General features: G+C 41.3%; 1 protein-coding gene across 3 annotated transcripts in view; it reads right to left on the reverse strand.

The window, feature by feature from the left end:
• DPYD (dihydropyrimidine dehydrogenase) overlaps positions 1-27,638 on the reverse strand; it is a 368,439-nt gene that overhangs the window by 132,758 nt on the left and 208,043 nt on the right. For all 3 annotated transcript variants that reach the window (XM_064455561.1, XM_064455562.1, XM_064455564.1), the window contains one exon: positions 8,200-8,364. In XM_064455561.1, the coding sequence (XP_064311631.1) occupies positions 8,200-8,364 (165 nt within the window). The remainder of the gene's footprint in view (positions 1-8,199; positions 8,365-27,638) is intronic.

Here is a 27,638-nt window from a genome sequence, read left to right on the forward strand (position 1 = left end):
TGGCCAGTCACTCAGTAATGCAAGATCCTTCACAACCCTTTATAGTCAGCTCTCATCTCGATCTCCCTACAGTACTTACTATTACCAGCAAACTTTACACTCTTGAAATCCTCTCTCTTTTCCAGGTTGTTAACAAACATTTTAAATAGCACAGAACACAGCACAGGTCCCTGGGGGATTTTACTGGAGCTCTCCATCCACTGTGAAAAATTGAGTATTTATTCCTTAACATTGTTTCCTATGTTTAACTAGTTATTTATTCATGTGGGTTTCTTCCCTCTAATCTTATGTCAACTTAATTTCTTCCAAATCCTTCAGTGGGGGACCCTATCAAATCTTTCAGAAACCCAAGCTCACTTTATCAGCTGAGTCTCTCTTGATGTCCTCAAGGAACACTTTTTTAAGGCATGGCATACTACACAAGCAGTTTCTTTCCTCCTTCCCCCCCTTTTTACTAATACTACTCTTTAGAAGAGCTTCTACCAATTTGCATACAAGGATAGAAGTTCTAAGGTCTGTAGTTCACCTGATCTCTCCCAGAAAAGAGGTGTTACTCTGACCACATGCCAGTTCTCTGCTACTTTTCATGCCTCGAGCAGATCTGCTATAGCCAACACTACTGTCGAAAACATGCTGATGATAGATGAGAATTTTCCTGTATTTTCTCATTTTTTTACTAACACCTAAGCCTCCAGAAATGAAAATTTACAGCACCGTGTTTTGTAGCTCAGTCCCACCTCTATTAGTATTTAGGTCATATCAGGCTTGAGCATTTCTTATGCCTTGTGGAAGAGCCTTTCCCAGAAAACTGCCTTCCATATATGAAAATGTGATCTCAAAGACCCAATACATCAACATTTCTGTTACTAGCCCCTGTTTTTGTTCCCTTACTCTTGCAAATAGAAAACTGCTGTGCTTACAGAAACGGACGGGCACTTCTGGTGTAAATTCACTGGGTAAATCCGAGTTCTTGCTGAATTCCTCCTTAGACAGCAGAGGGGAAAATGCATTCTGCTAGCTCCTGAAGAGCTGAGCCAGGACACCCTCGGCATGTGGAAGCTCCCCTGGGAGAGGTGAAGGCACACAGTTAATGTGTCTGCTCTTCTTTCATATCAGCTCTCTTCTCTCTCTTTTCTAAGAAGCATCTTTCTGTACTGTTTTTTTAATCTTCCTTTTCCTTGTGGTGAAGGATGAAGAGGAAAAGGGAAGGTGACCATTCGCTCCAAGGCCTCTTTCTTTCTACCCACCACAGTAGTCATTGGAAATTGAGGAGTCTTGACCATTCTTGCACCCCAGACTAGCTAGGGCCAAGCGCTTTAGGTCCTGGGCAAGGTAACCAGTGTGAGTGCCTTATTGCAACCCCATCCTCCCTCTTCAGCTAGGATTTCCTCTGATGTTAAGGGACTAGGCCTACTGCCAGTTTTCTGTAGTGAAAGGGATCTTTTCCATATGGTGAATTTAACAACTGCTGTGTGGGTTTTTTCACCTCCTACCAAGCATCCATGACGGCTGGCTTTGGGAAGTTTAAGCTGCAGCAATAACAACTTCTGGAGTTTTTTAATGTGATTTGTGGATCTGAAATTCAGATAAGGGAAGCCAGGTAGCTGTTCCGCGCTGCTGGGCACTTCCACGATAGGGAGTATTCAAGCCTCTGGGCAGCCTGGCTTGTGGCTCCCTCCCTTTGTGCTCTGTTCTTTTTCAGTTCATGTGGAAAAGCATCTGGGCTTCCAGCAAGGGTCCTCTGGTAGGCCTGAGAACGCACGATGTGCACCCTCCCCGTACAGGTCCACAACACACTGGCTGCTGTTGGCACCGAGCGAGGTCCACACGGGCACAGCCCTACCTGGGTGTTTAGAAATGCTTTATTCCAAGTTTGTAGGCGTCGTGGCTTGTCAAGATGTCTGTGACTTCTCGTGAGGATGCACACCTCAGTAGGTATTTGGAGCACAAAATATTATTTCTTTGTGATGGAAAGGCGAGGCTATCTATACTAGCCCAAGAAAAAGCAGGCATTTATGGAGAGCAGCTGGCTGACTTCTTCTGAACTCTTCACTTCTTCCGAACGTGACTCCTGCAAAGACAAAGATGAAGGGTCTGCCTTTCACCTCACCTACCTACCTGTATTACAAATACTATTGCGAATTCCCAAGTGTTTCAAATTTGAAACCCAAATGGTAAAACAAACTATTACCTTTTATAACGTGAATCAGGTCAGTGGCTGGTATCTCGAAATGTACTATGTACTTTACACAACACCCCACAGACCTCTGAATACCCATCAAAACTAAAAGCTATAATAATGCCTGCAAAAATACACAAATTATTCCTAATACATCTAGCGAGAAAGCCAACTTGGACCTTTCCCTCACAGTAAAGCTGTGAAGTTTATGATTCCTCTATATCTTAAGAAGTTTCCCGTCTAATGTCCCTTAATTTTAAGTCTCGGAGGAGATCTACAGCCATTTTAGATATTCTGATCAATTCCTCTCAGTAACCAGATTACAAGGTCTACTATTAGTGCAGATGTAGAGAGGCAGAAGTTTATATAGATATACAGAAGTTGTTCACAGTCTGTAGACAAAACGTGCTATTAAAACCAGGGTCGGTCCTACACGTAAGCTTGATACGTAGGACCTCACTTCAGGGATCACACTGGCACACTAATCAAGCCTCTCCATGTAAACCATCCAAACAACTATTACTGCTGTTGCAAATCTGGTTTTTTATTAATCTTATAACTTCAGGAAATCTTTTGGAACATCACATTTTTCTGCACCAAAAGTTATTTACAGGGGCAAGGCAATCCCTTATGCCTGTTCAACTGTCATTTTCTTGCCCTGTAACCCCTCATTTCCTCCTGTCCTCATAGAGCAGAATTAAAACAAATCTGATTTTGTTACCTAAATTAAAAAAGAAAACAAACAAACAAACAAAAAACCTAAAAAAAAAAATCCCAAACACCAAACCCAAACAAAACTGGCTGCCCTATTTCATACCTCTATGGTAGAAAAAGCCTGCATAATATAAAAAAAAAACCAGTTACATCATTCCAGGAGATTAAAAAAACATAAAAACCTAAAAAACCCGCCAATGCTACAAAGAAGTCGGTTATCAGCTGGGGATCAGCGATCTGTTCTCGCGCACTCCCTAGCATGGCTACTCCTGACAGGTGTTCCTGGGACATTCTGAACAAAATGTTGAACAAAAATACATCTTTAACAGTTTCAGCCTTGAAAAGCTGCTCTCTGCTGAGTTACTGTCAGAGCGACTGTCAGCAAGATGCTGCAAGCAGCAGAACAAACATTAAGACAAGAGTTTTCAGCTTAGTTTTGGGGTCCAAGAGTACTTAATGTTTCTAGCAGAAGAGGTTTCTCAACTCAGCATGTCACAACACTGATATCCGAATCACAGAGTCAGTGTCACAGCTGACAATCTGGTTTCCGTGTATGTTCCTTAGAGTTACACAGCAGCCCGAACCACTCTGCGTTCAGCAAGGAGGCCAAAAAAGTCACTTTTAAGACTTCAGTATACTAATATAGCAATATTAAAAAATGTTCAGTTTGGCGTCTTCCTCCAAGATCCCAGTTCTTCCTTGCAGTATAAATTTCTCAGACATTTGCTTGTTTGTGACAGGCTTCTGTTGGCCCTGGAGGGCCATTTCCCCTGCAACCTATTTTGCTCCAATAAGCGTCCTTTTGAAGCCCTTTATCTGTACTACTGTGGCCTCCTGCAGGTGCTCAGACCCAACCTATTTTGCATATTGAGGTTTTTAATGAATTTGCTTACTTTTTTTTATCATCTACAAGGCACCAATTACGGTTTTGGGAAGGTGGAGGAAGACTACCCGGCAACTGTGCCCATCACCTTCTTACCGAGCCCTCAGTTCCCATTTTTCCGTAGAGAAATGTTTTACCACTTTCAATCCTTGCTCTTCTCAAGCTTGTTCTCCTCAGCGCAGATGCTAAAGAGGTTTCAGGGTAATATGAAACCTTAAAATATTTGCCCTACTACTTTTTAAAACTACTTCTAGGTAGTGTAAATATACAGAGATGCTTATGAGACTGGCGGAACAGACACCTGTGTAAGGAGGCGATTTACCGACTCAAGTGAGAAGGCCGAGCTATGGCAGGCAAAAGGCTTTGATGAGGAACGGCGTGCTTTTTCTGATGAAACAAGTGCTACCACCGATACACCCCGTTCCCTCGCAGTCACCAAAAATGATTCGCACGATTGCCAGCTTCGCTGTGCGCACAGCTCCTTGTTTTGCCGGCACACGGGGACGTAGCGCCACTACCCGCATTCACAGTTCCCACCACCGAAAATGGCCGTAACGGAGCTAATGGCAAATATGTGAGTATAAACATTCAGCAGTAAGTTCTTTTCCAAGGTTTTATGATTTTCTTTTCAACTTTTTCAGCCACTTTCTACTGATTAAACCTTGTGGACTTTTGCAAATGTAAAAGTGATTTTTTTTTTTTCACAGTTTTCATTCCTGATCATATCATTAGGCTGAGTTCTACTTGGCCAAATTCATATTTCTTAAATAAATTGATTTCTTGAATATACTATAAACCACCATTTTTTTCCCCAGCTACATTTTGGCTGGGAAGTACGTCCATACACCATATAATCAGGTAAATAAAATACAGAAGTAGGACACGCTGTGGCATTAGTATTAGTTCTTTTGCCCCGTTACCTAAAGCACTTCAAATATTGCATGTCCAAATCACGGTCTATTCTTTTTCACACAAACAGGCAAGTTTATGCATTTCTCATCGGTGGTGGGTTGACCCCAGGCAGAAGCCAAGCCCCCACCCAGCCACTCATTCCCTCCCCACCTCCAAATCTCCCCTCTGCCATTTCGAACCAGTCTAAGAAAGGGAGAGTTTTCCTATTCCTCATTATGATGTTGAGATAATATTTGTATTGCACGGGAACAGTTTTTATTGGCCTCGGCCCAAAATGTCCCTCTACAGCAGGGAATAAGGAGACAGACTACCAGACTATACAGTTTCAGCAGTCATTTCTCTCACTCAAGTAGTAATTAAATTTCAGTCTGAAAATCGTGATTATTGATGTTTTTCTTTCACTTTTTTCTTGGGTCTTAGATGAATATAGCATTTTACAAACAACATTTTTTGGGAGAGTGGGGATGCAAAATTTGCCAGTAAGGTGTCAGCTTTATACTGATTCGGAAGGGATATTTTAATCTTACACTTAAGACCATGAAATTAATAAAATAATTGATCCACCTTTTCTCGCTGTCAAGTTCTCAGTCTTTACTACTAAAGGATGAAAAAAAAAATCCATTTTCTCCTTATTAATAATTGCTCAGAATGATAAATCCTGCGGTATCAGATGCTATGTGTGGCCATAAGACAGAAAAATATAAATACTTAATAGACTCCCATAAAAATCCTCTTAGTTAACCACATAAGGAAGATGCTTGGATATCATGAAGACAAGCCAATATAAATAAATAAAACTACAATATCTGGGAAAGTAAAATGATGACCACAAACACAAACAGGCCAATTTTCTTCTCACTTTCCCACCTCCCTGACTGAAAGGGTGTTTTCTTGGTATATAGGAAAGCAGTGGACGCAGCGTTTTTAAAACTGTGTCCTTTGAAAATTTAACAACAAACAACGCTGAATAATACCATATGTTTTAGATGGTCTCAGCCAAGCTGCTGAGGTAATCCCTTACTGAGATGTCTGAAGTATGAGAAGGAAAACAATCTCATTTTAAACTGCAAATCATTTTAACAGAGAAACACCCCATTTAAAAAAAAATAATTTTGAAAAATCATCTTGGACCTGTACTGTGCACGCCACCTAATTCCTTTTTGTGTGTGTGTTTTCTGAAAAAACAGTAATAGTACTATTAAATTAACTCATTTTTTTAAAAAATCCCAAATTGAAACAGCAAAGATTTTGATGATACTTCACAAGCAAACATACAAAATCCAGATACTTTCTCTTCCAGCTCTCTCCTCTGCTTGGACCCTTACAGATATTTCATTCACTGCTGGTGGCATTGAAGCAAGTCCCTGCTGGTGGCAGCTTTTGCCCTCGTCCACCTGAAGTGGATTCAGGGTTGAAGGGAGAAGCTAACAGAAGAAAACCCTGGGACAGACTGCCCGTGGTCCTCTCCTGCACAGCCCCTTGCAAAATTTAGTTGAAATCCTACGCTTCACTGGGGGAATTCAGCTGCTCTTTTTGCGTTATGGTTCGCGTCTTCCTAATGGCACAAGATAGGATGCTGCTGTGGGATCATCTGGTGAGGATATTTTGCTCATATCCTTTTCATCTGTAAGATAAATCTTACCTTAAGGTACTTGTATTACATAGCAAAAGCAATTATGTACAAATTTTGATTTGTTTTTAATATTTACCATAGCAAGGTAAGGTTTTTTTACTGTAACCAGTTGTGTCATCAGCTCTGTTTGAGCAGAAAACGTCATTCTTTGTTTGTTGATTAAGTTCACCCGAACAGTTCTCAGAAACTGGTTTTGGTTTTAATAAACCCCTCCCCAAAACACAGCAAGTTTAAAAAGCCTTTCTAGAGGAGTGAAAAAGAATTGGGGGGGGGTGGGGTGGGAATCCTGCAAGCCTGAATTATAGAGACTATTTCAAAATAAACACCAAGGGGTTTATACTCAGTTAACAAAATTCTGTTTTCAGTTAGCAACAAATTTACCATTATAATTACGACGGTTCTTAGATGAGTTCACGGGCAAGTTTTAAAAATCCCTGCGAGCAAAGCCAAGGACTACTGCTGGTGCTGCTTCCCCCGTGCCCACGCAGGCATTAACAACCTCCGAGTTGCCACAGCAGCAGCCACAGCCAACGTGCAGGAGCTGAATTCACATTCTCAAAGTAATAACTCACATAGCGAGGGATGATCAGAAGATGCTCACCCTGGGAACTCTGGAAGAGTGGGACTTCTTCATCCCACGCAAGAGGCTAGGTCTCAGAAAATCCAGATTTTCCTTTTGAAATTGTTGCTAGTGCTTTTCCTCACAGAAAAGAACGGTTTGGTCTCAAGCACAAAATGCTGCACTAGATTTTTGGTGAGGACTGCGACGGGAGACCATTCCCACGGCTGAAATGGCCAACAGCCCGCCTGCATCCAATACCCAGGACTTGGACAAAGGGTGTTAAAATCAAAACCAGAGAAATACAATACTATCTTTCGGTTCACGCTTTTGCTATTATAAAGCCCAGCCACGGTAAATAAAGTGAGATGAGCCTCAGCAAAGAAACACGCAGTCCATCCAGAGTGAAGTAGGATATTCAACATGCAGCACTTAACTTTTACTGTCAGTACAATGTGTTTAAGTGTTTTTATCCTTGCTGATGTGTACATTTCAACTAAGGAATAAGAAGAAAACCCCCCGATTGTCTTTGTGCCATAATATATTCAGGAACGCTCACTTTGTTCATAGCTGAACCATGAGGCAATAACTTCAAGACAGAAGATATGTAAGCTCTGGGATTTCTAGCTCTACCCATTCGAGATAATGATTGAAGTGAATTTTACTTTCCACCTCCTTGTTCTTATTCACTAGAACAGTAGCTGAAAACCCTTTATGTCATCTAGCTGGCATCACTCCTCCCAGATTTGATTATTACCTTCTAGACATATATTCCCCATAGCCGAAAAGGCTCTAACAAAACTCGGTCTTTGCAGTGAAGTTAACTTTAAGTTAGTCTTGTTTTTTTTTTCTCCTAGAGCAGCCAATAGCTTATAAAAATATTAGAAGTATCTTTCATGCTTGGATTAAGAATGAAAAGAACAAAGACCCCCTTTATAATCAAAATTCAATTCACAATGAAAATGATCATTGTAAGTTACGTCTTTAAATAGGATCTTAAATACAAATATTATTCACAGCAGAAGTGACAAGCATCCGCTCTGGGATCAGCTCTTTCCCTTGAGATTACCTATTTGAATGTAAACATCAGCCTAACTAAAAAATCACGACCGTTCTGTTTGTGTGACAGTCACTTCACAGAATTTTCTGTCATAAAAGATTACTTGGATGGACTTTTCTGTTTTTTAATAACATACTAGCATGTCAATAAAGCAACTGGCGTTCTATTTAATATATATTTAACAGGTGGGTTTTCACGGATCTATAAGCCGGAGATTCTAAATAAGTATACTGCATCTGTAAGACTCAGTGGTACTTACGTGGTTTGGGAAGTCAGCCTTCAGTTCAGCAATACTTTTACACCAATACGCCGCTGTTTTCTCGCTGATCAGTTCAATGTTCAGAAAAGAGCCTTGGCCTGGACCGTACACAGGACCCGAAGTAATTCCACGCACAATCCTCGGAGAAACGTTGGTTACAATGTCCTGCAAAACAGCGAAACCTTTCAGATTGACTTTCTAAAGTGACGCACGTATCAACGATGTCTTTGATATAATATAAACTTAAACGTATGAGATGTTTATAAAAAGTACCATGATTATGAGTAGGAACTACAATTATAGGCCAGTTCTCTGAATTAGCAGATTCTCTAATTATATTCTCTACATCAGAGGACAAAAACGTTTGCTGTACATGCAGAATGGTATAACTATCAAGAAAATGGCAACACAGGGCACCTATACACTGCCATACAAAACATCATTTGAATAATGCGCTTGCGTTGGGTAGAGGGCGGGCAAGACTCTGTGCAAAAACCTGTGTAGGCCTCAGTCACGGCACAGCATACACGGGAACTATCCCCCCCCAAAGATGATCGAAGTCCACGTCCTGCACTGACAGGCCAAGTGCAAAGCGGTGCCGCCCACCAGCCTCGCCGATGAAAAGTCAAGGTCACGGGTCCAGTCACCGGCAAAAGTCGAGCAGCGTACCGAACTTCACAAAGGAAACGATGGGATTCCGAGAGATCAAAAAATAAATCCCCAAAGACAGAAAATTAAGATCAATATTGTAAAGCACGACATTTCTGAAGGTCAACGGGAGGTTAGCAAACAATTTTGAGACCTGCAGTAAACACATAAAATGTTGACTTGTTTAGTAGACTTAATTAAGCCGCGATGTCACCGTATCTATATTAACAAAGAACTGTAAATTCTGACATTATTTAAAACTAAAGAGAAACATCGATGGCAAAATGTTCCTTTTGCCAATTTCCAATTAAAACTAATTTTGAGTAAAGGTCATTTATTTACAAATGTATCAGAATTATTTGTTTAAGTACCCCTCCTCACCATCTTGTCATTTTTAGTGAGATAACATGAACCTCCATTAGTATATAGCAATTAAGGTCAATTTACATATTTTAATTAAGAATCATCCCATATAAAACAATTAGGGTAATAGGCATACTAACTGGATTTCATAACATTTGGACGTTTTTCCAACTAGATAGACAGGAAACCTTAATTAGCATTAATTAGCACTGATCTGCATATGTTTGATAAGGCATACCCTTGCCACAAAAGATTATTTATTCCTGAATCTGCCAAATGCTGCAGTTACAGAGGATAAAGGGACTTTTCTTCACATTGTATGTAAATTTGAGGTAATCTTCATTTGCTTATAAAGTTGAATTACTTATTATACAGTAAATATGCGCTAATATTTTATACTGATAGGTAATTATATGTCCATTTACATCTGTAGAAATCACACAAAGTAATCTCCCCAGTTCATCTATTTTCAGGCCTGATAAGTCTGGAACACGGACACCGCAATAATCCCTAATTTTCCTATTATCATATTTTCCCTTCATCACAAAACCTTCACCTCCCTCTCAACAGTTAAGTTATATTTCCAGAAAACCATAATTCAGAACAGTTTATGAACTTATGCAAATCCAAACCAAACAGCAAAGCACACTCCCAAAACAAATTACAAAAATTGCAGTTTATGCAGAAGAACCGTTTCCATCGGCTTGCTCCACATTATCCTCTCGAGCACTTCATTCCTTTTAAATTGCCTCAGAGGAGCCTGTGCCTTGACTTCATCCCAGAAAGCTAGTCATACACCCAGGCCAGTACTCTCACATCATCCGGCATGATAAAAGATGCAAAGTCAATGACTCAAACCTTGGCAATACGACCTCACTCTTGCGAGCACACGGTGCAACAGCAAGCGACCGTGACCTGCCTTCCCGCGTGCTCCAAAGCAGTCAGAAGCTATGGAGCTGCAGCAGTACGGCTCCAAGCCTGAGCTAACAGCCTGTCTGTTGGTGGGAACTGTCATTCTTGGGTTCAGTGCAAAGTACGGTAAGACGCACGCGGTATGACTTCCAGTTTGCGGCTGGCTTGTGTATGTGCGTATGCCAGGCAATGCTCGGAGCCACCTACGGAACCGTTTGTTATCTTACTATGTGCGTGTTGTGTTGTTCTTCCAGACTCTCTCATTTTACTACAAGTAAGAGTCTGAAGAGTGAGATATTACAGCTAGATTATACCTCTTGCGGGACACTCACAAAACCTCAGACTGCTTCCCTGCGAAAAACTCAAGTTTTCCTATCTGCTTTGGGTCTCCAGGCAATCTCTTCTCCCTTCTAAGAAGAGAGACCCCTGTTTAGACCCTGCGACTGCATGTTCTGGCATCCCCATGCCTTTGACTCACTCTGTCCCAGAGCTCCGTCACAGCCGATATCTGAGTGACCGTTTATCCCTCCGGGACCCCACGAAGCTGAATCGGGTAACGCACAGCCTTTGCAAAGCCAGCCACTCTCCACTTTAATGTCCGCAAGAGATAGGCAGAGCCACACGAAACAGTGAACACACATACACCTCTCTGCCTACATTTCCTCGCTCTTGAATTTTCTTTGAGATTTTGTGAGATCCCCTTTGGTGCTCAGGGACCTTCCCCTCCCGTCCGCCGCCAGCAGACAGCTGCTCCTCCAACGGTGGCTTCCACTGCCTCCCTACTGCCTCTGCGCCACAGGACCCCTCCGCTGTGTCCGTGCATCACTTTATCTTTCCTGACCAAGCTGCTTCTGCTTCCAAAAATCCTTCCCAGCTTTGAAATTCAAACATTACCACCTGGCTGCTTTGTCTTGGTTCCTCCCGCGAGGGATACGCTGTCCTTATTTACGATCCCGTTCCTCATTTGCCTCTCCTAGCTCAGAGTAAGCTAGAGGGAGAGAGCTGGTAATGACTGACACGCTGGCACCTCTCCTGTCTCTTGTTAGCACATGACAGCCCCAGACACAAGGAGACTCACAGTTCATGGAAACAAAATGGAATTTATAACTTCTGTGATGATTCAAAGGAATCTGTCTTTGTACATACAGGATAAAATCACACAAGTGACAGCAACGAAAATTGTCTCTCTGAGATGAGTGTGAAATACCTACACAGAACTTGCCTTACCATCATCTTCCTCTTCAGTCTCCTGCCACAGCTACGAAAGCTAAACAGGGACAGAGTTAGGCAAAGGACCTATTGGCTGGGCTCAGCCAACTTCATGTCCTGCGGGCCTTAGGAGGGAATTTTACGTGGTATCACAGGCTCTTGCACTAAGATGGGCAGTTCTGGTGGTTGGCCACTTCATAGAAGCATAGAACGTCCTGGGCTGGAAGGGACTGTCGTGGGGCTGAACCACGACAGGGACCCACAAGCATTGTCAAGTCCATCAATTCTTACCGCTGGCTCCAAAACAGCAGGGAAGGTCAGAGCAGCTGAAGCAGCCACAGCCTCCAGCCCACAGGGTTTGTGACAGACCATCTTCTGGTGTTTTAATAGAATTTAATCAAATTTAATTTAATCAAAGACTAATTTTCCCTGTTTGGAGGAATTGTCTGGCCAAATGCTGGCACTCATCATTCCTTTCCTTTTCTGAAACCCCAGCTTTTCCTTTTATCCCAGCTATGCACACAACCCTTTCACTGTTAGTAAAAATTGTTGTGTGCATAAAAAGCCACGATGGAACTGGAGCAAGAAGCCTGATAGGAAGCACTTCAAGGTTTGAACCTAAAAACTTTTTTGAGTCTCAAAGAAGCTGGCTGCTACAGAGAGATGACCTGAGTGATGAGTTGGTCTGGTCCCCGCACGCAGCTGAAAGTAGAGGTCCACATACAGGAATAGGAGGATGTCCCCAAACTCCAAAACGAATCAAGTATCGTACCTCCCCGTGCGATGGAAGCAATAAACCGTCCTTGGGAAAAAGAGCACAAAGCTCTCACGTGCTCTGAAGACCATGGATAGAAGACTTTTAGTAAAGAGCAACTAGGGGAGAACAAAGCTTGTATCTGACCGCACCGAACGACAAAGCTATGGAAAAGATGACTAAAAAAAAGTCGTTGGCAAAGGTAAGCAGAACAGTCCTTAGAAAGTTCATTTGTTTTGTGGGGGAATCTTGCAAATTAATGTAGATGTGGGGATTAGGGGAACCGTGTTCAGTACCCAGATTTCAGCAAAACAACTTGGTTCGGGGGAGTTAATGCAAACGAAGAGAAACAGTGACAACAAATGGAATCAAGGGCCAGTTGTGAATCATGACTGAATTCAGATACTGAATCTCTTCTTTTGCCTCAAAAGCTGATTCTTCTCCCCAGGAGAGCACAGCAGAAACAATAGTATCAGTCCCTCAAATATGTGCAGCTCGGGACATCACCTAAGAAAGTGGTAGTACACAGACAAAAGGGCCAATACCTTGCTGCTTTTGGATTCCCCTTTTCTGCTTATGAAAAATTCTGGTATTCTGGTAACTTGAGACTGAGTTAATTTGCGTTACACATATATTTCTGTTCCTGTTGATTAATTAATTAACAGACTAAAAAAAAAAGGGCCCAAGGCATTGATCAGACCCCATTTGCTCTAATAATCTCCGAACTCAGCAATCAGATCATTGAATTCTAAACTACTTAAGTCTAATGGGCTGGGAGGTTTGAGACGACGTCTTCAAGATAAAGCCCAAACACTCAGCACTTTTCAGTCAGTGGTATTTAAATAAAGGTGCAAATCGATTTGTCAGCCCATGCCTTACCGATCACTCTAAAAGTTGCTTTGCTTCACACTGCCCACGTTTGCAGTTAATAATTGCCACAGATTTTTGTACTGTAAAAACACAACCGTGCTGTTTAAGCTGAGAGAGACAGACCTTTACGTTTGGGCAGCAGGGACGTTTTGAATTTTAAGGGACCCAAAGGGGTGTCCGGCACAGGGTTAGATCATGCGATAAGCACATTCATTGTGTGTTTCTCCTAAACTAATCAGCAGAGAAATAATTCACATTGTGAATATTAACGTTGTCGTCTGTAGGCGTGGAAGTTAATGACCCGTAGAAATGAATCAAGCCGTTCACCTCTCTCTCAGAGTTATTGTTTTAGGGGAATCGAGAAGACAGCTCTTCATTAACTAGGTTCACATTTTTATTTCATAATCATGTCTCCTAGAAACTAAAGAAAAAAAAAAGTTTGGAGAAAAACGTTGTGTACAGAGGTCAGTTGCAGAAATATGTGAAAACATTCTCGCAAAAGGCAGGCCACAGCCTCATGCCTATTCAATTAATGTAGTTACGTTAGGCAAATATAATAAAAAGATCGAAAAAGATGAAGCTGTATGATTTTTCAAAACAAAGCTCGGATGTGTTTCTGTCGATCGCAGAGCTTGAAGCATTCTTTTTTGCCCATTATTTCCAAAATATTACAGCTAATGGTATTTTAATGAACACTTGAAACAATAAAGTTGCTTAAGAGAACTCACAGGCATTTCTAACTGGGATATGGAAAGAAAATTAATTAACTGTACCTTTAATTAATATATTACCCTGTTGTACAAGTATTCGCTCCTGAAAGCGCAGGTGTTCTGCAATGTAAATATCTGCAGCACAATTAAGGTTTCGAATAAGATTTTGGGATTTATTTTAAAAGGACATTTAATCGCACTATACCAAGCGTTAAACGTGTTTTCTTCACTCTGAGAGGCTTCTATGAGACACAGAGGACGACGTGCCTTGCGGCACTGGCCCCCAAAGTCAATGAAAGTCACTGCGTACTTCAAATTATGCTTTTCTCGTCTTTAACGTATGAAAGCAGATAGGAATTAGTGACCTCTGCCACTTCCCTTTCATTAATATGAGAAAAAGATTTAACACAATGAGCAGATTACTACTTATTACAAAGTTAATTTATGTGACCTTTCTTTCTTCTAGGGAGGGAGGGCATTATACTTGCCAAGTGGAGTATGCATCTGTACATTCCCAGGGTTGCTACTTACTAAATGCCAATACGAACTCCAAGGCAGCCACACTGGCCTCTTTGTGAAGAGATTGAAATAAATACCTTATTAAGGTAATTTTAGTCATGTATCTCAAAACAGCATACTTAGAAGTTAGTAGACAGTAAACTGCAATGTAAAAAAAGGCCAAATGTAAGTTTCTACTTTCTACATTCGATATACCATCTTCTTTACTCGAACAACAAAACACAGTAGGCTGAAAAATGCAGGTATTTGAGCAAATGACGACATTCTCCTCTTCCCCAGATTTTCAAAGATGTATTGAAAGGGCTGTAAAGATTGCAAAATCCAGTATGTATGAGATGTTTTTAGAGCTTGTTTTCTAAACGCTTTAATCAACCCCCCAACATCAAGGTTCAGTCTTCCCTACTGTTTCCGCTAATTACGGTAGAACTTGATGTACACTTTCACCTATGTAAAAATATGGAGGAGAAGGAGACATCGCCCTTTTCCGCCTAATAGCACAGTAGTTAAAGCGTTCTGGAAATCTGGCTCACTGCTGTTTGCACACCCTCATATATACGAACGGCATCACAGACTTCTGTCCTCGTAATTCCCTGCCAACTCTCACTCAAGGTCTTGTGATGATTTGCCTCTTCTGTGACTCAGCTGTCTAGCCAGACTGTGTCTAGTATCACCCCTTCTGGAGTTTTAACCATCCACAAAAGGCAAGTGAAACCTGAAGCAGCAATACCACTTCTCACGGCACTGTTCCTATACATCCTTTCCGAGTTGTTCCTCACCTTCTCTCCTCCACCAGAGCTGAGACACGTGACATCTCCGTAGCGTTCCTCTTCTGAGGCCCAAAGCACTGACTCGCTCTCCTGAATTTCCCCAACCTCAGAAATTTTTCCAGCTGAGCTTGTCAGGCTCCTTTTAACAGGAAGCTAAATCCCCAGCAAGGACCTCTACAAACACAAACCCATTTCATCAGGTACAATCATGCAGATTAACGATTAATTTCCATGAAGACCTTGTCTGCTAGAGTAGGATTTTTACAACATAGAGACTTACTGGCTCATGGAGCAAGGCAAATAAATTTGCTTACGATTTCTGCCCAAGGCGGTTTGATGTCTTACGAGAGCAGCTGAGGCAGCTGGGGGGGTTTAGCCTGGAGAAGAGGAGGCTGAGGGGAGCCCTTCTCGCTCTCTGCAACTGGGGCTGGAGTGAGGTGGGTGTTGGTCTCTTCTCCCAAGTCACCAGCAATGGGATGAGAGGAAACGGCCTCAAGCTGCGTCAGGGGAGGTTTAGTTTGGATATTAGGAAAATTCCTCCACTGCAAGAGCGGTCAGGCCCTGGCACAGGCTACCCAGAGAAGTGGGGGAGTCACCGTCCCTGGGAGGGTTCAAATAACGTGCAGATGTGGCACTTGAGGGCACGGTTTAGGAGGCCTGGGGGTGTTGGGTTGGGGGTTGGCCTTGATGATCCTAGAGGTCTTTTCCAGCCTTAATGATTCTATGTAGCCACGGGCACCTTCCAGTGCACAAATCACTGTTACGTTGCACGCAATGCCGCCTGTTGAATTCGTAACACTTGTATTTAGCATTTTATTTTAGTGAGGGAATAGGCCAGACTTTATTCTTCCCGTATCAGTACAAAACTTCAGCAAAGTCACTTCCTCGCTCCCTCCTTCTCCTTCGCTCACTAAATACAGGAGCATTTTTTAAAAACTTATCTCAGAACACCCCACCATGCAGAAACTGCTCTAATCTCTCCACCACCAGATATGAGAAATCTAGTACCATAAAGACACCTCCTTTTTTCATTGCTTTTGTGAATGTAGTCTAGACCTAGCCCTCTCTTTCCTCTTCACGGCTTTCCTTCTCTTGAAGACAGATAGCATATAATGATAAAATGATGGAAAATAATTATTTTTCAAGTTCTCCCACCAAAATAAGAATTTAATTTAAAAATCTATTATTTCCTCAGCCTTCCAGGATTGCTCACATTGGTGATTTAAAGTATAAGTGTTCTGATCTCTCCACTAGTACAGACAGATCTTGAAAAAGATCCCTGCTGTTACTTATAAATTACACTTCTTCAGCTTTTGCGTACAAGATCCAGTAGGCTATAGAGGGGAAAAGGATACTTGAAAAAAATATTCTTATCTGTCTTCTGATGTCTGTTTGTCATGTGTTTGCAAAGATGAGAGTACCCAAATCAGTATGTATATCCTGAAAGTCTGGAGTACAAACGGCGCCTGTAAATCTTCCTTAATATTCTACTCTATTTCTAGACTGAATAAGCTGAGTTATGCAAACTATTTAAAAAAAAATAGACCGTTACCTCATAAATGTTTTTACAACATTAAACTATCCCATTTGTGTTTATTAAACCAATTTAACACCACAGCTCCAGCGAGCAAGCTAGCTTTCCAAATCAATAAGTTAGCACAAAAGGCTGCAGCCCCATAAGGGAAAAAGCAATGCGTCAGGATTTTGGAGAAAAACTGCTGAAGCACTCATATTGTGTGAAAGACAAACGACAAGTTAGAGGTTTAGTTACCATGTATCTGATGTTTTTCTCTACCGTCTCATTAGCGCTTTCAGATTTAACCACACGAACGCATGAGAAGCTTCAAAATGTACAGACATTGAACTTAATTTCTACCTAAGCTTTTATCGTTGCTGCTTGCTCAGCACACCACCGTTCCTACTAACGCAGTTTTCAGACAGTAGGCCATCACTACCGGTAATTTAGCATTAAGACAGCAAAATTCCAAGCTTTTTAGATAATCTTACTGGATTAGAGTATAAAGAAAATTTCTTCACTCTCTTTACCTTCGAATAATCTCGGGACAATCCCATCCCCATTGCAAGTCAAGTGAAAATGGTCTGCGGCCCTCCTTAAAGCAACAGCAGTCCTCCAATCTGTGTTAATTCACACCTGATGGTTTGACTAGGAGTCCTAATTTTATAAACTAAACCTCCCTAAAGTAATAAATCAGAAGATTAAAATAGAAGACAAAACCAATACAAATTTTGAGTAAAAGTACAAGAAACTGAAGAGCAACTGTAATGTTTATGCCAAATGTACAAGTACATATTTTCTAGTTGAGTTACATGTTTTACAAGAAAATGAAGTTTTGATCTTTGTTTACAATTACAATCACCGGCGCACGTGTTTTTTTTTTTAAAGATTTTCATAATAGAAAGCCATAACGCTTTAAAATTAAAACAACTTGTAATTTTTTTCTGATTTTTGACATATTTGCTTGTTTTCTAGACATCAGAATGTAAAGACAGTTGTACTGTAATTACAAAAGCTCATTTTAAAAATGTATTATGTCCTACAGCACTTTGCCTTGACAAACAATTACTAGATATCACATTGAGCAGAATACAAAAAGCAATCTTTATCACAAGGTTAAAATTAGTCTTTGAACAAAAGATGCTTTCAAAGCAAATCCAAATTCTCATCAGCTTTATATCAGTTTCTCTGGGAGAGACAGGGAAGCGAGGGAGGGAGAGAAGAGAAAGGGGAAAAAAAGCCCTGAAGGACATTTGAAAAATTTCTTGCTCATGTTCAGTGTGAGCACACATTTTATCAGTTTTCTGATAAAAGGTGTAAGCAGTAGGACAGGATTAAACTTCTGCTGTCAAACCGCGTTGTGGTCAAAAACTGTTCCCGTGGAAGAAGAGAGAAGTAGACTTAGAGTTCTTGAGAGAAAGTTGTGTCTGTATTCGGACACTCATTTTCGGATCTCTTTTTGCAGTGAATGATTCTTAGATCTCAGTGTTTTGATATAGCAAACTATGGAATCGCTGAGCGGTTGCTTTAGCCGACTGACGACAAAAACGTTCATTGTCTCGAAACATTAATTCATTTTCAGCAAGAGGCCACAACAACAGAAAACCATGTTTAAACATCCCAGGCTTCTATGAGAAGGAAATCTGAAGCCGATCAGCAGATTTCTCAGGCTTTGGTTGTGGAGGGATTTTTGTTGGTTTTGGTTTGAGGTTTTTTGGTTTGAGGTTTTTTGGTTTGAGGTTTTTTGGTTTGAGGGTTTTTTTTATTTTCTTTTTTCTTTTTTTTTTAAGAAACAAATATAATTTTTCTACTCCAAGAGCAAGCTTTCCCCATGTTTGGAAACAAACAGCACACAAGCTGTAGCAGAAGGAAAAAGAAGAAGAGGAAAAGATACTCTTCAGATAATGAAAACAATTAGAAATAAGAATAAAGCATGGCAGAAAGCACAGAGTAAGAACATCTAGCAGCAAGCTCTTTAGAAAATTTCTCTCCACAACTTCTTGACAAATGATACAATTTCCAACAACAATGACAACAACAAAAAGAATCGGATTTTTTCCTCGGCACAAATGTTGGTTTGTCTGAAGGTTTTTTTCAGTTTTCCATTTAATTAAGCAACCAGAGCTTTCACAGTGCAGCATTGTTTTCTGGACTGTGCTCTGCACCTCCCAGGAGACAACCCATGAACAACAGCCACTGATGAAGAAGTCAGCAGCGGATGGTCAACCCTGCCATTTTAACCGAAGCACGGAATTCAAAATACCAACAAAAGGGCACTGACTTTAGCACTTTAAGTAACCTCAGCTCTAGAAATACACCTGAAGCTATTCATTGCGCTATGTGGACTGTACTGGGATCTGCTAAGAAACCAGAGCTTTCAGAAATCACCACTTCAGACTATATGAGGGGAGATGCTTGAGACTATCTACAAAGAAACAAAATGCTACACTGTAACAGCACAGGTAATCCCTGAGGTATTAGGATAGAATGTCTTGAAACTGAATAAAAACTCAGTTTTACTCTCCTACAAGTTAAATCTTTGTGTCAGCGAATCATTATTTGTGTAGCTTGGATGAAGTACCTGATAAGCTTCATCAGAAAACCTAAACTGTATCTGTAACTCACTGTTCTCTGAAGCACTGACAAGGCATTTCTGGATAATAACGCAGAGCAGATGCTCACAAGTGATCAACACATTGAGACTGGATTCTATTACTCCGCTGCAAGGAAAAGGTTGCAATGCTAATGATTTGAGGGTTACAGAATGGAGTAAAATAGGAGTACATGGATAAATAAAATATCTACATGGACGGCAGCTTTTGATCTGTATCCTAAAGTGAAATTTCTGTGGCATGGCTTCTAAGGACCTGGGTACATTCACAGAGGTGGAAAATCAATGCATAATAATTAAAATATACTAGTCCAGTTTATAATGCTTACCCGTGGAACTCCAATGGGTTTAGATCATAAGAACTTAGCTTGCCTTAAGAGATTAATTCTTTTACAGGCATCTAAAAATATTAGTCCATTTGCAGCTGTCAGGGAATATCATCATCAAATCAGTGAGCAAGACTTGTTGTGAAATATACTTAGCGGATCAAATAAAGGAGCAGCAATTCTGAAGGCTTCATTCTCAACCAGTACTATTGAATGGTCCCATGAAATGGGAAGGAAAAGGTGGTTTGAAAAGTATGAGTCTAAGAAAACCAGGCAGGGACCAACATAGGTAAGATCTAAGTAAAAAAAAAAAAAAAAAAGGTAAGACCCAGGCAAGAGAAGGAAGAACTACATGACACGTTCGCAGCAGCAGGTTTGGGAGAGTCACTAAAGGAGTTATGCTTACAGGGAGAATACAAATGGATTCTCTTCTTGTACTTCAAGAGGAGGCCAAATGAACAGAGTTTTTCAAACATCGTCATTAGAGGCAAGTCCATGTTTTTTTTTCTCTAAGCCTGTTTCCTAATTGCTAAACAAAATGCTGTAAGAAGGCAGTGGGGCAACACCAGTAGCAGCAGGTTCCTAAAGGGATGAACTAAAAGCCAAGGCACATAATGCCACAGAACGAGCTCCTCTGGATAAAAAATGGGAGAGAATTGCAGGCAGCCTCGTAGCTCTAAGAAAATCCCTGACAGAAACAGCAAACAATGAGAAAATGGGTTCTTTAAAGCCCACAACATCTAGGATTTTGCACTCCGTGCACAGACACAGAAATTAAATGAACGAAAACTCTTAACGCAGGAATTCGAACGTCTGCTAATGAAGCATGTAACTTCACACTTGAAAAAAGCAAGGAGGTAACTATTTATTTATGAGACAATACTACACGGATTAACAAAGCACTTGTCAACAACTCCGGACACCTGTACCAAGCTCACTTATTGCCTAATTAAATATTAACATGCCCTGATAGAATCTGTGATATAATTTTAATTACTGTTTTCTCATAGGGAAGCCATATAATCAATGTATTTCTAGCCGTTCCTAGATGCGGTTTTGTAAAACTCTATTAGTAAATTGTGAACCGTCACTAAAATATTTTCCTCCAGATTGCTGTAAGTAAATCAAGACTATGATATTCTCCTAGGAGGAGGGGAGAATAGATGCTTCCTTTCAAGGGGAGAAAAATATGATTTCTTCAATAAGTAAGACAAAAAATCTTTTAACTATAAACCTATTTAAAGAGTTGTTAAAATTCTTGCACAAAGAATCAACATCTGGGATTTACAGAACACCAAATTTGTATTTAAATTTATGCATAATCCAAAATATTTGTATTGCTGGATTAAGTAATTAGGAGGAGAATCACATGACTCCCTTAAAGCACGTATTTAAATTTTCTGCTGGGGATGAACTGCAAATATTGAGGTGTGCTTTGTGCCTACCTGCAGCATTTTCTTTCTCCTGTAGGATTAAGAATGCTTAAATACTAGAAACATTGATTAGCATTGTGGTGAGCAATTCAAGGAAATGATACCAATTCTATTTGGGAAGATATTTAAATAGCTAAAAGAATCAATTCTCCAGGTGGCACTAAACAATTTCAAGTCATAGATAAAGGGGTAACAGGGAAGGTGGAAGGGTTTCAGTATCTAGGGGAATATCTTGTTTTACATTCCGACGATAATCTATCCGTAGCGCTTCTGCTTTGATAACCTGAGCTCTTAAATGTTAACTTTGTTGTGAACATACTCCTTTTATCTTTTCCTATACAAAAGTCCTACTGAAGCCAAAGAGTCTTTTGCATGAGCAGGGATTGCAAGGCCGAGCCACCTACCACTGTCAGAGCCTGATTATACGCAGATCCGGATAAGGTAATCGTGGGGAAAAACAAACCATGAAAATATCAGCCCCTATGAATTAAAATTCAGCACTTTAACATCTTAAAGTGATTCAACCAATTTTAATTCAGCACTAAATTTTAAACAGAATCTTTAAAATAGATTTTGATTTCTGTTACAGGCCTCATCTACTTTAAAAATCAATGAAATAAAACTAGTATTTTCCTCTTTGTATTGGCTAACAGAACGGAGACACACATAAAAGCACTGCATGCAAACTGTTAGGTTTTCTTTTTGTAGACATAAAAGTAGTTGAAAAAGCGACAGAATAGATTTAAACTAAATGAAGAAAACCAAGTAACTGACAAAACTCTTCTGAAATTACTTTCCTGTGAATCAACTTCTGATTCATATCTCAATATGAATTCACATTCTTTCGTTCTGATTCACAGAATCTCAAATCTTCCACTCCAAATTAAACTATCATCCTGACTTAGTTACCATTTTTGTAGTGATTAGCGGGTTCTTCCTGACCCCCTGAATCACGGAACGAACTCTGCAGGCATGTCATGCTAGATTAATGAGGACGCAGTACAGCTCTGGTAAGAAAGCCGAGACTGAACTTGGGGCACCACATATATATCCTGGGGAGGGTTTTTGGGAACGCAGATCCTGGGTGGGATAGGGCAGGGTAGAGCCAGCACATCTGGATCTGCCATCGGTCTCTGAGAGTGCTGTGTGTTCATCACACGAGGCACCACATGTAGGCTCCATAATCTAAAGAGAGATTACTTCTTCCTCTCGAGAGCCTCAAAGCAGAGATTTCCAGCCTGCTGGGCTGATTCTAGCCTTCCAGACTGAGCTCTTAATAAATAAACATTCAGCGTTTGCACATGTTTTAACTTCCCTGACAGACAAGAATCCATGTAGAGAACTGCTGAACTCTACATAGAATTTTTATGCCAAAGGACGAGCTCTAATTCCCACCCACCTGTGGCAGACACAGTGGTCCCAATCTCAAGTCTGGTTTTCCTCCAGGTTCACCTGAAGTTTTCATAGCAGTAGGTTAATCATTTCCTATTATTTTTTTTTTTTAAATGCAGAGGAAAAAATGACATGTTCTATTGGCTTTGAAAAATCAGCCCTGTGGGACGTAAATCACAAATTTAATAAAGCGAAAAAGGCAAAGTTCATTAAAATATTCTTGTAAGAACTGAAAGTTGCCATGATACATGGAAATTCCTAGCACGACGATTCTCCTGTTTACCACTGAGAGAAAAAAAAAAAAAAAGTTATTCTGAGCTGGCTGTGCTCCTTCTCATTAAATGTATCATAGGTCCCAAACCCCAGCACTCTTCGGAGTCATTGCTCAGGTCTGGCAGTTAAGTAAATATGCTCATCGGAGGACCCAGCAGGCACACACAGATTGGGTAGACATGAAAACCGTTCCCCTTGAAATCAATAAGAAGGTGGTTGTAGAGAGTACAGTTGAGTTCGGGTTTCATTTGGGGAATCTGTGGTAAATGTTCCCACTACTATTAATGACAGAGCCAGCAGAGACGTGCTACAAAAGGCTTACGCATGCTCAGAACTGGAGAACTAACAGTAAATCTGTCCTCAGCTAGAGAAGGCAGCCTGACCTGCAGGCTTCTCGTCTATTCCAACAGAATATTGATTTAAAACTGGGACCAGGATTCGAAAGCCCCCTTGATGCTAAACATAAAAAGTCACGTGCAAAATTCTATAAGGAGGAATATGTCTTTTCACCCCACAAAATATCATTGATTAGGGATAATTATATTAGTGATAAATAGGACATAAGGAACATCTTCCCATCCTTTTTCCTACCACATAACTGTGGAGTTTAAAGCACAGCTCACTGCAAGACCCCGCTGAGGACCAGGATATACCTGGTGCTGACACACGCCAGGTCACGCGAGCAGTCTCACACCGAGAGCAACGAAGCCAAGTTTGCATCCCAAGGACCAAGGAATTCTCCACAGCACAGAGATCCAGCATTTCTCCCTGCAGCCGTACGTTACTGATACTCGTATGGAGATTCATCTATACAGTATAGCCAATGCTCACTTATCTTAACGTGCAAAACAAGAAAGTATATAGGCAGGTATGGTTTGCACGTTTCTGCTTTTGGAGGCAGTGGAAACCTGGTTTTTTACATCTCTGCTTATCTTAGATCACCTTTCCCTAGCTAACACTGCTTTGTGCAGCCAGGACAGGCTTCTTTCCTGCAGATCTAGAAGAGCAAGGAAGGCTCTGCAGAGGCACCTGGACAGGCTGGATCCATGGGCCGAGGCCAGTTGTGTGAGGTTTAACAAGGCCGAGTGCCGGGCCCTGCCCTTGGGTCACACCAACCCCAGGCAGCGCCCCAGGCCTGGGGCAGAGGGGCTGGGAAGTGCCCGGCGGAGAAGGCCCTGGGGGTGCTGGCTGACAGCCGGCTGGGCATGAGCCAGCAGTGCCCGGGTGGCCAAGGAGGCCACCAGCCCCCGGGCTTGTGTCAGCACTGGTGTGGCCAGCAGGGGCCGGGCAGGGATGGGGCCCCTGTGCTCGGCCCTGGGGAGGCCCCACCTCGAATGCTGGGCTCAGGTTTGGGCCCCTCGGGACAAGAAGGGCCTGGAGGGGCTGGAGCGTGTCCAGAGAAGGGCAGCGGGGCTGGGGCAGGGTCTGGAGCACAAGTGTGCTGGGGGGCGGCTGAGGGGGCTGGGGGGGTTTAGCCTGGAGAAGGGGGGGCTGAGGGGAGCCCTTCTCGCTCTCTGCAGCTGCCTGAGAGGGGCTGGAGTGAGGGGGGGGCTGGGCTGTGCTCCCAGGTCACTAGTGGCAGGACGAGAGGGAACGGCCTCAGGCTGCGTCAGGGGAGGTTTAGGTTGGATATTAGGAAAAAAAATCTTCACCGAAAGGGCTGTCAGGCCCTGGCACAGGCTGCCCAGAGAGGGGGGGGAGTCACCATCCCTGGGGGGGTCAAACAACGTGCAGATGTGGCACTTGGGGACATGGTTCAGGAGTCCTGGGGGTGTTGGGTTGATGGTTGGACTTGATGATCCTAGAGGTCTTTTCCAGCCTTAATGACTCTATGATTCTGTGGCACAGTGACACTGCACACAGGGATACAGCCAAAACTTTAATTCTCACGGTATTTAAACATTATTTTGTAAACTACAGTGCAAAACACTGAAGCGCAGCATCCCAAGAATTTCAACAAACTTTCTGACAAATTCTTAAACTACAATCACAGAAAGTAGAGTTATTGTAGGAGGGAAACCAATCGGGCATTATATAAGCTCTTTACGCCACACATCTTTTCATGACTTATCTTCATATATTTGAATTTTATCTAAACATATATGCACTATATATGCATAGTTGCAAAATAAGTTGCATAATTTTGAATTTGCATAATTCATACTTTAGTGAAACGTTCTTTTATTTCGGTACTCTTTAACCCACAGCCCCCTTAAGGGAAAAAACCTGTCTGTTTTAAATCTGAATCATCCCATTATTCTATGATATTTAGTGTCACCAGTGATAATAACGCTTCTTAACCAGGCCCGTTCCTGTAATTAATTTCATTTTCACAGTTCCCATGAACTCCAATGCGGCTTCATTGCCAGATCGGAGCCTTATTAAAGTAATACCGTTTTTACTCTTTTTTTTTTTTTCTCCGCGAGTAGAAGGATGCTGAGAATGGCTAACTCCCTACACATTGTACGTGTACAGCCGTCAACAACCCAGCCCTTTCTGAAAGCATTCATATATGAACATGAGTGCTGCTTGTCCTGCCGTTCTTTAAAAGTGACTTCTCTCTCACTGCAGCCATTCTGTTCTGTAGTAATATCCCACTATTTGCTTGTGAAAATATGTGCATCTACTTTTTGTTTACAAGTACTGGATTCTACACCAGGATCTCATGGGATTTTAATTACGCATCATCACCTAGCGATACAGAGAACAGAGTTCCCCCATCTAAATCACGAATACTAGCATCTCAAAAGATTTTTTTTTTTTCTTTTTTAAGTGAAGATAAGTTACCGCATTAAAAATGAGCTATTTTTGTCAGTTGATTGGACACTGAGTACACATAATAAATCACCAAGAGCATTGTGTGCTAGCCTACGTGCTAACCTTGAGCTGCAGTTTATCTATTGCCTGCAATTCAGAAGACAATAAGGTATTTTACCCAATCAGCTGATCAGCTGAAGGAACTCAAAAGACTGAAATGGCTTTGAAATACACAGGCTTTTAGATATCAAATTACCTCTGGAACCTTCTACCCAGAAGTAACTCGAACAAAACCCATTTGAAATACAGCTTCAATATTCAAAAAAATCAATAATTTAAACCACAGGTTGAACATTTTTACTGCTTCCACTGCAGACTGTCGTTTTTTGAAATGAAAATGCTAATGGCACCAAAGGGGAAAGCTCCAGCCAGAAGAGATACATGTGTGCAGGCACGGATTGGCTAGAAATGCTGGTTTGCTTTCCCTCCCCCAGTTACGTTTACATAAGATCTCTTAAAATAAACAACTCTCATGACTTTAAAAAAAAATAAATATGTTTTTCTTTGTTGCTTTTAATGTTTCTGTCCGCGAGAGCATAGCTATATCAAGACACTTCACTGTAAACACGCATGCTGAACGCAAATCCTCCATCCTCAATGATGCTATTAAGTTGCATTATTTTGAAACAGGCATTAATGTTGTGCTCTTGAACATCAGCTAGCACACTGTGAACTCTTGTTTTATAGACCGAAAAGGAGGGATATAGGTGATGTTGTGCTCCAACATCTACATCAGAAACGGGAAGCAGTCCGGCGCATCCTGCAAAAAACCAAGCAAGTATGGACGGCCCGCTGCCCGTGAAAAAAGCTCATTTAAAGAGCAGAAATGGCTGGCTGACAAAAGACTTCTTAAAAGATAAGGAAAACACATAAGGAAGAGGCATGGTGGGAATGTGAACCCTTAAACATAATTGAAGCAAGCTACACATGGAGGATGTCTGACACAGAAGCAAGTCTCTCCTCTGCATGAATTCGACCGTCAGACAGATTCTTAGCAGAGCTTGAAATCTGTCAGTCTCTTTGTGCAGAAACTGTTATCTTTTGGTAATTTAAACCTCACTAAATCCTTGCACTCTCTAGCTCTAATTTTTAAAATTACGTTAAAGGAGGAATGCAAGAAGCAAAAAAACCCGCCCCAAAAGCAATGAAACATACCTCACAGGACAGAGCTTATGTATCTACAGGTACGCAACTCCCAACACACGCTGAGAGCTATTTGTGTTACGGTAGCTAAGCATCACTTTCAGTACTGAAGAGAGGGGCATAAGAAACAGGTTGTAAGATTGATGTTCTTTGATTTATAGTTTTAATACTTCACTCGCAAATATATCCTTACTGTCTCCTTCGCGTACTTTTAAAGTCTTCTCCAACCATAGGGTTAGAATGGGAAAGAAAATGCAAATGATATTATGAGTGTAAAGTTGCTCAGGTAAAAAAAAAAACCTATGTATTTGGATACACGCAGTTTGATTGTAAAGTGAAGATTAAATTTGCATTTCCAGGTTAAACTTTCTGTTTCTAGAAAAAACTCATAATATTCGCTTAAGAATTTTCCAGCTGATAGATTTGTTCAATTTCAGCTCAAGACAAATGCAGATTTTTAGCCTGGAATAAGAAATGACAAAAGTACAGCCATTAAAAAAAAAAAAAGGTGACACTCCAAAATGCATACTCCAAAAATTTGGACGTGGACTCCAATATTCTGCTCTCCCTAGAGGCACAAAACTTCTCTGGCTATCAAACGAAAAAAGTCCAGAAATGTGAGCAGAGAAATTCATCTGAGTTTAAATATACCCAGAATACAGGAAAATAAGATTTTGTTTACTTATGTGTTTGAGATCTGCATTACTTTCATGTGAAACCACCTATTTCAGGTACTCCTGGCAGCCTTTAAAATATACCTCCCACACAATAGCAGCAATCGACTGACCTTCCGAGAACACTGCTACTGGCAGCAACATACGCTTAAACAGAATGATAAAAAAAACCAGCAGCAGCCAGGAACCCAAAAGTCACCCTTTCCTCAATTCTTGCAAAGTTAAGGAGGAAAAACAAGTGCTTCACGTTTGTGCTGGAGTGAAGAGGCTCAGGCTGTTACAGATCACCCCAGGGCAAGAGCTCCAAGCATATGCAAGAACGGCGTTCAGATGAACTGCCAGCATCTCCTTCCCCTCCATCCCCGTGTTCCCAAAGCAGCCAGTATGGGCTGGGCGCATTTTTAATTCCCCAACGAGGCACTTTGCGGCGTTCAAGCCGTGAAGTTTGTCACCACTGACAATATTTGGATAGATTTAAAACGCACTCCTGTATAGCATGCAT

The sequence above is a fragment of the Phalacrocorax carbo genome, chromosome 6 (genome assembly GCF_963921805.1).
Source record: "Phalacrocorax carbo chromosome 6, bPhaCar2.1, whole genome shotgun sequence".
Taxonomy (NCBI): Eukaryota; Metazoa; Chordata; class Aves; order Suliformes; family Phalacrocoracidae; genus Phalacrocorax; species Phalacrocorax carbo.